Source organism: Schistocerca gregaria, chromosome X (genome assembly GCF_023897955.1).
Source record: "Schistocerca gregaria isolate iqSchGreg1 chromosome X, iqSchGreg1.2, whole genome shotgun sequence".
Lineage (NCBI taxonomy): Eukaryota > Metazoa > Arthropoda > Insecta > Orthoptera > Acrididae > Schistocerca > Schistocerca gregaria.
The window spans coordinates 119,134,317-119,148,470 of record NC_064931.1 but is presented as its reverse complement, the minus strand read 5'-3'; the positions used below and the strand labels follow the sequence as shown (position 1 = coordinate 119,148,470).

The 14,154-nt window shown below is 40.9% G+C and overlaps 2 protein-coding genes across 2 annotated transcripts in view; both read right to left on the bottom strand.

Annotated features, from left to right (window-relative positions):
- Positions 1-14,154, bottom strand: part of LOC126297401 (ras-related protein Rab-31) — a 443,067-nt gene that overhangs the window by 112,044 nt on the left and 316,869 nt on the right. The window lies entirely within an intron of this gene.
- LOC126297399 (guanine nucleotide-binding protein G(f) subunit alpha-like) overlaps positions 1-14,154 on the bottom strand; it is a 62,317-nt gene that overhangs the window by 9,483 nt on the left and 38,680 nt on the right. The window contains exons 7-8 of the mRNA XM_049988158.1: positions 12,097-12,243; positions 3,200-3,330 (exon numbers count right to left, since the gene is read on the bottom strand). Of these exons, the coding sequence (XP_049844115.1) occupies positions 3,200-3,330; positions 12,097-12,243 (278 nt within the window). The remainder of the gene's footprint in view (positions 1-3,199; positions 3,331-12,096; positions 12,244-14,154) is intronic.

Genomic DNA, 14,154 nt, shown 5'->3' with positions numbered 1-14,154 from the left:
ACAACTACAAAAACTGTAGAAAATGCCGAAAACAGCTTATGAAGGTTTCTACTGCACATTGTTTCGTGTGATTCTAAAATCTGTCACTTGACCGAAGTACCGACCAAAAAACATAATGTGTTCTAGGTATACTGCCAGTTACATAACAATAGTCTCCACCACTAACTGTAATTTCTTTTATCTTGAAGGAAGGAAGTTTTCTGTTCATATAATGGATATCTTTCTACGAACTGTTTCATTTCCTTTTTGTTTCTACTGTGAAGTCATCGTAAATTTAGATTCATTTCACACAAATTTTCAACTGCGTTTTTCTCTTTCTATTTGATTTAAATTTAATCTTTTTACTAATGTATCTGTTATCTAGATGAGTAATCCCTTTATAATTGTAGCTAACAGGGTTAACACTTCTCTGTGTAGCTGCAAAGCTCGCTATGGAGCATGAAACACTTTCATTTTCATTGGAGCCCCTTTTTTTTACCAATACAGCCTATTGTCAGTGATAAAAGCTACCACCATTCCTAATCTGAGTCTGTTGTAAAAATTGAGTTCAATACCAGCAAAAATCTTTCCTAGGCACAATCAAGTAGTAAGTCAGACACCCATTGTGCTAGTACCACATACAGTGAGGTGACAAAAGTCACAGGATACCTCATAATATCGCGTCGTACCTCGTTTTTCCCGGCGTAGTGCACCAGCTTGACGTGGCATGGACTCAACAAGTCCTGTAATGAGATTCGTACTGAGCCAACATTAAAGAAACGTGGGATCTCTGGAATAAACGGTGTTTGATTTGTTAGACTTTTATTTACCGTCCACGTCAGAATGCGAGACCAGTGCCTTCTTGATCACATCCCACAGTTTGCCTCCAGTTAAGGTGACATGGGACAACGGCGGGTATGACAAACGATATAGTGATATCACTATATTTAGGGGGGAGGGGGGGGGGGGGGAGTGAGATGGAGGTGTTGAATATCGAGAAGTGTTTATCCGAGAAGTAGGAGTGCACGGATAGAATTTTTAGTGCCTTGTATACCTACTTTCACAGAGCAATATAGCATATTCACATAACGTCAGGAGCATGTAAGTTGTTTTATTTTCTGCCACTTGCAGCTTTTGCTCAACACCAGTTCTGTATCAGGCTGAGAGCTTCTTTACATTTCTCTTCTGTCGGTACTCTGTAGTCCACCGAATCAACAATCAGTTTAGTGCTTTAATAACTTATTGATATGCTTCTAACAATGATATTAATTTTTGTAAACCAACATGTCCTGCTGCGAGTCACGATTTTTGCAGCATTTCATCAACCACTCCATAGTGAATAAAACGATATTTTTTCTGATCAAGAAGAGGCATTAACACTATGACCCAAAATTGAGCCCTACAGACACACACCTGTAACCACTCATTTGTGATATGCTTGTGTCAGAGTGACCCATTCTAACTTCCGAATTTTGTAGTAATATTGTAGATAGCTAAAAATACCTCATAACTCCCGTCTCCTTGAGGCTGGCGAAAAGGGGGGTAGGGGGCACCACAAGTAATTACAAGCGAACTAAATGTCGATCATCACTGCAACGGCAGGACGAGACGTCTTAAACTCGAGTAGTTCCAGCGCCAGATTATTCCATCCTCGATAGACCTTCCTTTCTGAATACAGTATTGATTACGATTTAGTCCGTCAGATCTCTATGTGTAAGCAGTCGCGCGTAAAAAAGCGGTTCTTTAGCTTTTGCATTTCCTCCTTGCATCAGGAGATATATCGACTTTTGTCCTTGAGTAAAGATCTCAGCATATATATTAAGCCGGATGTGTAGATTTTTTTATTCGATAAACAAAACCTACATGTCTGGATTAATCCGAATACAAATGCCTCTTGAGTTTAAAACACCACTATCTCTGTTTCAGGCTTTGAGTTGAGCGCAAGAATGATAAGATCTGTTTTTCCGAACTGATAAACTGTAAAGCGGGAAAGCAAGAATTGATTTTTGGTATTAGTTTAAAGGAGTAGAACTGAATTTTAAGACATCCGTAACAGAAGAATTTGAGTGAATGGTATTTCATGTGGGCGATACATGTCGGGATTTCATGGCTCATTTCCTGTCTTCAGAGAGAAATGGCAAGTGACATGTTACATATCTAGACCTGCTTTACCCATGTTCTTTGTTGCCTCTTTCAAGAGATATAGGGAAGATTTTCGGTCGAAAAACAAAGAAGAATTCAAGGGCTGCACAGTCATGATGCAGAATGTAGGTACTTTGCTATATAATGCGTGATTTCCTTCTACAAATTATTCAAAGCAATGCAGCGCAAACTGTATATGTTCCTTAGTCATATAGAATATTCCCAGGAGCGTAAGTCAGTATTCCGGTAAGCAACAGAAATCGTGACCGTCTTCCGAGCAGGGCGTATAGGTTCAATCCACTGTAATGATTGTTGTTTCACTTATGGCCTTCCACGTCTCATCCATAGTAACAAATCAGTGCACAAAATCAGTAACACTCTATTCGAAACGGTCTCGATATTACTGCGACCTGTTATTCCATTTCATTTTTGCCGTTTTCAACAAATGCGGAACCTATTTTGCACAAAGCTTTTTCATAGATAATTTTACATGTAAAATGTACCACGCTCATTTTTCTTATACGCCTATGGCGTCTACTGCTTCACGAACCAGGAATCACCCGTTATCCAATACCATAGTGTATTTTCTCGATGTTTTCGTGTGAGGATGCAGTTTCGCCTCATGGATCACGCGGCTACTTTCAACGGAAGTACTTTACGTTTTGAATCCATCGATCCTCACTAAACTCTTGAAAAAAGTGCACAGAAATTTTGGAAACCCTTAGTAACTCTGGTTAGTTACCGCTGCCTATGAACAGTCATGAACAAAGAATTTTATGACGGCATGGTGTTCCAGTTTATCCATTTCAACGAAGTACGCGCAACACTATTAATTTAAAAATTTCGTGTGAACTATTCCACTTATATCACTGAACTTTCACTGAATTCCTGCACAGCATATAAAAACATAACAAAACGCAAAATTTGGATGATATCATTCATATCATCTGTGTGCCAGACCAAGAGTTTTTCATCTTATTGTAATGTACTCTGTAGGTATACAATTTAATCAATTGTAACGCGTATAAGTAAAAATCGAAACATTTGTGCCTAAATATTAACCGAGATGGTTACGTACCTGCTATACCACATGTTCTCGAACAGAATCAAAGCTTCCTTCAGCCGATTAGTAGATGTCTGCTCACGCAAAGTTTGATCAAAATCACTACATGCGACAAGGAACAGTACTGATCGAATACCGTCGAAAACCTGCAAACCAATGACAAGATTAGGCTTATAACACAGCAAAAAGAGGCATTCAAACAGTTGTTCTTCCTCAACTCCATTCGCGAACAGAAAAGGGAAGAAACTCGTACAATGGGGTATACTCACTGCTGTGCACATCACAGTTGTTTGCATATTTTGGATCTGGACTTCAAATATATTTATTCGACTTTTAATAAAGGAAATGCTTTTGCTGTATGAGTTTGTGATAAATACGAATATTTTGTGTACAAAACCGTCTAGATTGCTATTAAAGCGTTCCTTATTTATAACGCCGTTTCGGCTACTGTCATCTTCAGATACCTGCAGTTAAGATTACAGGAACATAAAGAGCGATGAGCTGCAAAAGTTCTATCTAGACGGTTTTATACCAAAAAAATCAGTTAATCTAAATAAACACGTGTTATTCGTTTGTTTTACTGAAGAATAAGGTAAAAAGAACAAAACGCTGAAAAATAAACACTGCATATATGGAATATTCCCAGTTACATAAACAATATGTTATGAGCAATTTCTTTGTAACGTTTATACACTACTGGCCTTTAAAATTGCTACACCTCGAACATGACGTGCTACAGACGCGAAATTTAACCGACAGGAAGAAGATGCTGTGATATACAAATGATTAGCTTTTCAGAGCATTCACACAAGGTGGCGACACCTACAACGTGCTAAAATAAAGAAAGTTTCCAACCGATTTCTCGTACACAAACAGCAGTTGACCGGCGTTGCCTGGTGAAACGTTGTTGTGATGCCTCGTGTACGGAGGAGAAATGCGTACCGTGACGTTTTCGACTTTGATAAATGTCGGATTGTAGCCTCTCGCGATTGCGGTTTATCGTATCGTGACATTGCTGCTCGAGTTAGTCGAGATCCAATGACTGTTAGCAGAATATGGAATCGGTGGATTCAGGAGGGTAATACGGAACGCCCTGCTGGATCCCAACGGCCTCGTATCACTAGCAGTCGATATGACAGGCATCTTATCCACGTGCCCATAATGGATCGTGCAGCCACGTCTCGATCCCTGAGTCAACAGATGGGGACGTTTGTAAGACAACAACCATCTGCACGAACAGTTCGACGATGTATGCAGCAGCATGGACTATCAGCTCGGAGACCATGGCTGCGTTACCCTTGACGCTGCATCACAGACAGGAGCGCCTGCGATGGTGTACTCAACGACGAACCTGGGTGCACGAATGGCAAAACGTCATTTTTTCGGATGAATCCAGGTTCTGTTTACAGCATCATGATGGTCGCATCCGTGTATGGCGACATCAACGCACATTGGAAGCGTGTATTCGTCTCCGCCATCCTGGCGTATCACCTGGCATGATGGTATGGGGTGCCATTGGTTACACGTCTCGGTCACCTCTTGTTCGAACTGACGGAACATTGAACAGTGGACGTTACATTTCAGATGTGTTACGACCTGTGGCTCTACCTTCCATTCGATCCCTGCAAAACCCTACATTTCAGCAGGATAGTGCAGGACCGCATGTTGCACGTCCTGTACGGGCCTTTCTGGATACAGAAAATGTTCGACTGCTGCCCTGACCAGCACATTCTCCAGATCACTCACCAATTGAAAACGTCTGGTCCATGGTGGTCGAACAACTGGCTCGTCACAATACGCCAGTCACTACTCTTGATGAACTGTGGTATCGTGTTGAAGCTGCATGGGCAGCTGTACCTGTACACGCCGTCCTAGCTCTGTTTGACTCAATGCCCAGGAGTATCAAGGCCGTTATTCAAGGTGGTTGTTCTGGGTACTGATTTCTCAGGATCTATGCACCCAAATTGCGTGAAAATTTAATCACATATCAGATCTAGCATAATATATTTATCCAATGATTACCCGTTTATCATCTGCATTTCTTCTTGGTGTAGCAATTTTAATGGCCAGTAGTGTACATATGCTGACGGTTTATTTCCGAACCTAAGACAATTCATAGACAACCCTTGTTAGAACAAAAATATTATTGTTCAGTAACTGGAGTCTGCCATATCCATAAAATGACGAGGAGCATCCGCTCGGAATAATTTAAGAAGGACACACCCCCTTGGAAACGGCCATCTGACTCATATGAAGAGTTCAAACGAGGAGTAAGATATCTCTTTTATTGTTTGTCAGTTTATAACCCTTACTAATGTTAGCTATTTTCCTGATTTACCTTGCGATTGTAATCATTAATGTAATTTAAACTAGTTGTTTCTGGGGCCGAAAGCCGTTTTTTTTATAATACGTATTTTAATGAGTTTTAATTTTTAATTAGAGGATTTTATACAAGAATTAAAACTGAAAAAGTAAACACTACCCAGAATTTTACCACTGTGTTAAAAGTGTTAGTAATGTCACCAGCGACAAGCAACACCCGGCAAAATAGGGTATTACCTCCTTATACAAGCCTCGTGCCCTTAACCGGCATCTACCGTCACTCGTGCAGCAGTACGGCCCATCGACCGCGTCACTTTCCGCTAGACTTCCTAGCGCTTGCGTCTGCACACGATGTTATCATTTCTTCATCACAGCCGCGATAGCCATTTTTCTGGGTACTATCAGGAGTTAAACATTTCTAAGTCGCTAACAAACAATATTTACTGGATTCTCATGATCCAGTTGCGTGTTCTTCCTCTTATCCACCCTATTTTTCAGGTCTATATTAGTATGTCCTTCAGTGGTGACTGATAAGCATCTAAGATTATTAATGGATATTTCAACATTCATTGCATTTGATGTCGCCAGGAATGTGCCTTCGTTTAATGGCTTACTGTGATCTAGCTAAGTTTTTAACCTCCTCATTAGTAGGCGTTACTAGTTCTTTGACTTTAGAGGCTCATAATTCGTGTGTTTGTTGTTGTAGATTTTTCCTGAAGATGCGATTCACTATCGTGTAAACGGTTGTACCTTGATTCCACTATAAACGAGGATTAGCATCTACAAGCGGACTCTACAATTTTTAGAAGATTTTACCATTTTTTTAAAACATTTTTTTCTTAATTGGATTGGAGAAGGAGATGCTGAAGATTGAAACAAGATCTGTGAGAATTACAGATTTGAGAAAGGAAGCTGACGAGCTCACTAGAAACGGAGCACAAACCTGGATAGGACAAGGTTGTGGACAGAAAGCATTTGTGTCCCTTACGAGCATTCGCCTTATTGATTTAGTGAAACCGAATCTGCATGACTGGAAGGAAACTTGAACCCCCTCCTCGTGAATCCATGTGCATCAGCTAAGCTATTATGGCACTTTGTTCTGCGCTGGTCTTATCAACGGCAAAAGAGTAACAGAAGTGCCCAACAGCATCCGATGGGAGACACAACGCGAAAGACTCCATGAATCGTAGAGAGCGTTACTCTCCAAATACAAAGCCACCGCGTTCCAATATGTATTACGTCCTCCATCACATTTCTTGCGAAATGACTAGGATGGTAATCTCTAAAAAATTTGCATTTACAGCGATATAAACTGTCCTCCCGCATGCCATCTGCGAATGGAATAGGAAAACTGATTCTGATTCACTTTGTAGCCACCACCACCACCACAAGTTAAATGTTTTGCAACATTGTAGCTCAGTTGCACCCTTGGTTGCAAATTGATATCAACTTTAGGGCTCTTTCGAATGCAGAAACACAGTTCTTACCATACTAACAGTCAAATATTCCAAACGAGGTGGAATGTGTTACGCCATGAACACCTTGACCGAACGCCAGGCTGATACTCAATTAATGCAATGTAGGCTTTCATGGCCGGTATTTGCGATTTTACTGATATTTCATTTATAGGCATAAGGCCGTGGTCCAAGGCATAATTCTCTGCTTAACGTATCGTCTTCCACTGCTGCAGTCTTCATACAGGGTGACAGTTATTGCACCATATGAAATAAAATCGTCATAACTTCTCAACGGTTTGCGTTAGGACGTTCAAACTGCACGGTTGGCTGCGGGGCATGATGTCAATTAGTATGCGCTGTATGGTTTGGTTCAGCGACGAAGCCCACTTTCATTTGGATGGACTCGTCAATAAGCAAAATTGGCGCATTTGGGGGACTGAGAATCCGCATTTCGAGATCGAGAAGTTCTTCACCCTCAGCGATTGATTATGTGGTGTCGAATGTCCAGTCACGGAATAATCGGTGCCATATTCCTTGATGGCAAGGTGACTGCCGAACGGTACGTTAAGGTTTTGGAAGATGATTTCATCCCCATTATCCAAAGTGACCCTGATTTCGGCAAGATGTGGTTCATATATGACGGAGCTCGACCCCATCGAAGCAGGAGAGTGTTCGATGTCCTGGTCCTGGAGGAGCACTTTGGGGATCGCATTCTGGTTCTATGGTACCCAGAGGCCACTGTCACGGGCCTCGACTGGCCGCCATATCATCCGAATCTGAACAAATGCGTCCCCTTTCTGTGGGGCTATATTAAAGACAATTTGTACAGCAATAACCCCAAACCCATTGCTAAGTTGAAAACAGCCATTCAGGAGATCATCGACAGCATCGATGTTCTGACGCTTCAGGGGGTCATGCAGAATTTCGCTATTCGCCTGCGCCACATTATCGTCAATGATGGCAGGCATATCAGACATGTCATAACCTAAATCCGAATATCTGTAGTGACGTTTACATGTTGAATAAAGTGTTTGCACGACGTAGTTTGTTATCAATTTACTTTTTTTTCATATTGTTCAATAATTGTCACCCTGTAACAGGCTTTAACTATATAAAGCTTTTACAGGCTCAAAACTACATCAGCAAGTCGAACTGTCTATATTGGGTGGTTATAATTAAAATGCAACGACTCATGGAGGTCCAGTGTGGGCTGTAATTATCGTGTGGCAGGGAAACTTGGCAGATATGCTAATGCGTTAACGCGGAACCGATTTACGCTGGAAAAACAATTAGTTGCAACGATGGCCACCAGGTGCACACCTGGCGTTGTACACTGTTGTACACTATTTGACAAGCCATACCGTGAGTGAGCCGGCCGTAGTGGCCGAGCGGTTCTAGGCGCTACAGTCTGAAACCGCGTGACCGCTACGGTCGCAGGTTCGAATTCTGCTTCGGGCATGGATGTGTGTGATGTCCTCAGGTTAGTTAGGTTTAAGAAGTTCTAATTTCTATGCGACTGATGACCTCAGAAGTTAAGTCCCATACTGCGAATTTGGTATACTGTCAAAAGGTGTGTTGTGGACGAAGAGCCACTGCATTCTCCGAATGTGGCTGTGTGGTTTGGATTTACAAGCACCTTTATTCTCAGTCCGTTCTATTTTGAAGAGAATATACCCATAGAATATGTGTAGGTTATCCAGACCCCTTTCTACGGCATGTGATTGCCGCTTTAGAAGAACGCAACTTTGGGGATATCACTGTTTTCATGCAAGATGGGACAACATCTCATGTCACTCGCCCAGTGAAAGATGTGCTTAACCCAACCTTCGACGAACGTGTTATCTACGGAGGTTTTCCAGACACATGGCATGCAAGATCACCTGATCTGAATCCATGTGACTCTTGGCTCTAGGGATACGTAAGCGAAAGCATTTACGATGGACACTTCCCATCTCTACCTGATCTGAAGACCAGTATACAGCAGCACATTGCTCATATTCCACCAGAGCTGCTGAAAGCAAGTGTTGATCACGTGGGCGGTGCCTTACTGAACAAATTTGGTAAGTGGCAGTTAAAAATAAAATAAATATTGTGCCTTTCTCACTTGTTTGACCTTTCCTGCCCACGTCCTGTTACTACTCCATTACGCATGGAAACATTTCTATACGTTTTTATTGCATTCACAACACCAGATTTGCACCTAGTGGCCAAAACTAGAACTGATATTTTTTTTCAAAGTAAATCGGTTCCTCATTAACACATTAGAATATCTACCAAGTTCCAGTACGATACGGTAATTACAGCCAACGCTGGAACTCTGTGAGTAACTGCACTTTAATTATAACAACCCAGTATGAATCCACGCAACGGTCCTTTCGTAACGTCATCAGGCCGCTGCCTAGGATCGTGGAGTCGCGCCGACGTATGCCAATGAGTTTGTGGAGGGTGTATAGATAACAAAACCGAAATGGATTTTTTCCTTTTCCTGTACTTTATTTTTCCTTTTTCTGTACTTTATTTTTCCTTTTTCTGCATTTTATTTTCCTTCCTTTGCCTTATTTTCGTGATACATGCCGGCCGCGGTGGTCTCGCGGTTCTAGGCGCGCAGTCCGGAACCGTGGGACTGCTACGGTCGCAGGTTCGAATCCTGCCTCGGGCATGGATGTGTGTGATGTCCTTAGGTTAGTTAGGTTTAAGTAGTTCTAAGTTCTAGGGGACTAATGACCACAGCAGTTGAGTCCCATAGTGCTCAGAGCCATTTGAATCGTGATACATTGAAAGGGTTATTTCAGGATATTTATTTATCTATATAATTATGTTTCTGTTTACGTAAGGTAGTTGCTAGGAATGTGATTGCCTTTTTCATTTATTCAGACGTATGTTTTCACGTTTATTGACATGCCGTTTGAATTCATTTTTAACGAACAGAATAATGTGAAGCTGTTGGGTCTAAAAAACTGTGAATAGATATAATCAGAATCTTTGAAAGTATTACATGTACCAAGGTGTATGAGAGGTGTAGAAACATATGGATAGGAGGGACAGCACCAACAAAGAGTCTTGAACGAGAATAACAGAGTGAGATGACTGTCGTGTCGCGCGTTTACAGCTACGATACGCATTGTGTTCGCAGCCGGTGAAAAATATTAGTGTTCTAACAACGCTACATTTATGATTTTGCTGTTTATCGCTACTAAAGAACTAGTGACTTAACGTGTCAAATTGCTGGTTAGCCGGAACTGCGTTTTAAATCACTAAGCATAAAACTTTGATGTGCAGAGCGGTAAGCCGTGTGGATGTCGTAAAGATACTGTTTTCGATCGTAGGCAGCAATGATTATCTGTGAAATCAAGCAGAAACTATGGTAATTCATTTTCTTATCGTATATTGATACAAATAACTCTAACTGTGAATGTGCGATGTGCTGACAGCCGCGTGATTGAAATGATTACGTAGACAATTGTACACGACACTGATTGTTCAGTATCAACCGCGGACTAATGTTTGACAGTATAATTAGGTTGATTTACTTTCGTTGAGCAGACGGATATACTATGAAAAGCGCCGCGCCGCGATCGAATAGTAAAGCATTGACCTAAAAATTGTGGTTAAGCTCCGTACCGAAAATTATGATACAGCAAGGTGGTGCATTGGTTAGTACAATGGAGTTTCATACGGGAGGACGATGGTTCAAACCCGCCTCTGGCCATCCACATTTAGGTTTTCCGTGATTTCCCTAAATCATTTCAGGCAAATGCCGGCATGGTTCCCTTGACAGGGCACGGCCAACTTCCTTCCCCAGGCTTCCCTAAGCCGATGGGACCGATGACCTAACTGTTTGGTTTCCTCCCCCACACCAACCAACCAAACTTTATGACGTCAGGTTACGTCACGCACTAATGGAAAGAAACGTGTATTATGGTCTTCGTTGCATGCAGAAACGCAAATTGGAATGAATTCTGCAAACGTCGAGTGTTCCCGTTAAATTCGCAACAGGTGCCTACAACCAAGGAGCTCATCATGACAATGCCAATTATGGGATTACGCGTTCAAGGATCATGGACTAAGGTCGCGGACGTCGACGACTTGCTTAATGCATCAGCTAGGTGGAAATTATTTTGAAGCAACATTGGCTATGAGATACTGCGGACAACATTGTTAAGTAACTTTTCTTGGTCATTTATTTTCCTTAATCGTAAATTGCCATATTGTAATGCTATTCTTATTTATTTTCGGTAACATTCAGAACAATAGTTAAAACTGGTTTTCATTCATCTAACAATTTCTTTCCATAATCTTAATAATTTTGCAAACTCACAAACTTACAACGCGGTTCCTATTATTGCAAGCGGTTGCTATTAATACTAATTAAGTAAAAGTCAAAGAGTTTTATTCCCTTCCATTCGCTTTTAATTACCAATGTTTCTTTATTTTTGTAGTTTACAAGTGTTTATTCTCATTCGCTTGTTTCATTGTTTTGCATTTAATCTCATGTGGATTATTACGCTGTACCGATGAAGTACGCGAGCTGTGTATCATCTGCCATTACATTAGAAGATACTAACACGCCACGAGTTATTCAGTTTGTTTAAGAGAATATCTTATCAATGGTTACGTGTTCTGTGAAGAGGTGTAGACGTCCAACACCTTGTCGTCCACTCGTGATTTCCCCGGCCCAACCCCTTTCCATAGACGCTCACGACAGCAGATCGCGAACAGCCGTCCAGTTTCGCTCCTTGCCAAGCTCTGGGCCATAAAAGTCTGTCCTTTGTCGAAATCACTTATCTCAATGAATGTTCCCATTAGCACCCCATATCATCGCTAGAACGATTCTCCATTAGTGGCCCCAACACCATCAGCTACATTGTCTCGTTGTGGGCAGTGGTCATAATAGTTCAACTCATCAGTGTATGTCTTGATATTCGTGAGACTTTCAAACTTTTGGAACCATATAACACTTACAAATTCAGTATCGTTTTATGGCCAGCGATAGACCTTTAAATTATCGATACTGCTCGCTTTTTTACTGATCATGATTCTTATGTTATATCAAGAGAACGTGAGAGACATTGCAGACGGCTTATCTGTTTATGAACAAGTAGCAGTATAAAATAATTATTACAATATATTTACCTGTATCCATTTTTTTCTTGCCCCTCGCTGTCCGCCGACGTCAAACATCCAAAATGTCTGAGATCCCCCACCATACCTTTTCGGAATTTTCAGGGAGAATTCTATTTTCTGGATCTCCGTAGTCGTTTTACGGCTGCGAAGAATATCCTGAAACAAATCTGTTAGTTAAAAGTCGAAAGGAAAACGTCTGTCATCTTACGATAAATGACAAATAACCTTTCATTTTTGTCTCCGTCAAATTTTAATATAAGTAAAAGTTTGAGGATTTCTGTAGTTTTCGTTAATTTTTTTCAGTAAATAAAAAAATGTAACCTATTTATCTCAAAACTCAGGAATCATATTTGTTTCTCAAAAGTCAAAAGTGACACGTACCACGAATGTTAAAAAGAAAACAGATCTGTTGAATCTTCCCTCAAACGCGAAAGAAAAAAGGAAGAAACTTTAGAGTTCAACTTTAAGTCAATGATGAAGTCATTAAAGACGAGATGGAAGCTCAGATCTGGCAATGATTGAGAAGTAAATCGCCTGTATTCTTTTCAGAGGAAGGTGCTTTCAACGATTTAGGAAAACCTTGAAAATAATTTATCTGCATCATCGAATGGGTGTTAGAACTTGGCGTTCGACGAATTCGAATCCAGTGATTTGACCGTTGCTTCACCTAGATCACCCATGAATCGAAAGAGGAACGCTGGGTGCATCGCAGCTACATTTCTCGACTGTCACACTCCCTCCAGCCAATATGCCAGAGACATTACAGGTAGAGATCCCGCGACTCGCACAGCGCAACAGAGGAGAGATACAGTGAGCAGAACATCCCCTGTGTAGGGACCAGTGTAGCCATCTTGACTACTCGACATTCCTATTGTTCGTCTGGCCTCATAACTATTCGAAAATTATAACTGAATGAAATGAATTTACATGAAATGAATGGATTGATCAGGATGAAATCAGTGAAGATACAATAGCCTGACATGGTATCAGTGCAGACCGTTTACATATGCCGAATCTGAAATGCAGAGAAGAGGGAGTGCCACTTGGAAATTTGTACCAGACCGAGACTTGAACCATGATTTATCCCCTACTGCGTGAGTCGCCTTAACCATCAAGCTATCAGAACACGCCTACAGACCTGTCTCTAACATTATCTCTGATGTTTCCATATGTGAAAGTTCTAAAGCGAGCGAGAACAATCTCACTTCCTCTAGTAACATAAGTTTCTGCCCGCTTGGTTTGTTTCGTTTCATTCAGGTCGCCATTTACGCCCATGTCTGTTTAACGAGAAAGTTCTCTGAGGCTATCGCCTAGAGCAAACCGCAATAGTCTATTTCTTTTTTATACACAGGAACATTTCAGTGCTGCTGCATCGTCACCAATAAGTTTGCTTTATTTACTGTATGATGTAATCGACATTAAACAAATAAGTATTCATAATCACGGTTATGATTAATACATTTCGCTGAAAATTTTGACACATAATGTACTCACAGCAGAAAAATTACTGCATGAGTACACAGATCTCTGCAGTGGGCCTCTGTTCTCTGTTCTGTAAGAGTTCACAGGGAACAGCAAAGTAAAACCCTACACACACGAACACATATACATTAGAGTGAGCATGTTAAGTATCCCTATGAAGACACTTGCTAGAAAAAAAAAATCTGGGCTAGAAAGAAACAAAATATCGCTTAGAGATGAACATTGTGCAAACGTCATGACAGTTAAATTGTTGTCATCACGACAGAACTGATAAAAATTTTCTTTCAGGTTGTATGCATGAAAGCTCGTAAAGTTGTCGCTGAAATGAAGACGTAAATGAATGTATCAGGTACAAGTAGACATCATTTGACAGTAGTTCCACCGAACAATGAATAACGGTTCATAACCTAATGAAGAACTGGCGAATATGCTTTGGAAAAATGTGCTATGAAACTGCTACCTACATGTAATTATTTGATTTAGTTTAACTTAACTTATACAGTAAATAAAACAATCAATTAATAGTGATGAAACAGCAGCAAAACGATCTCGCCAAGTGTTAAAAATACGCTCTAAGACAAAAAA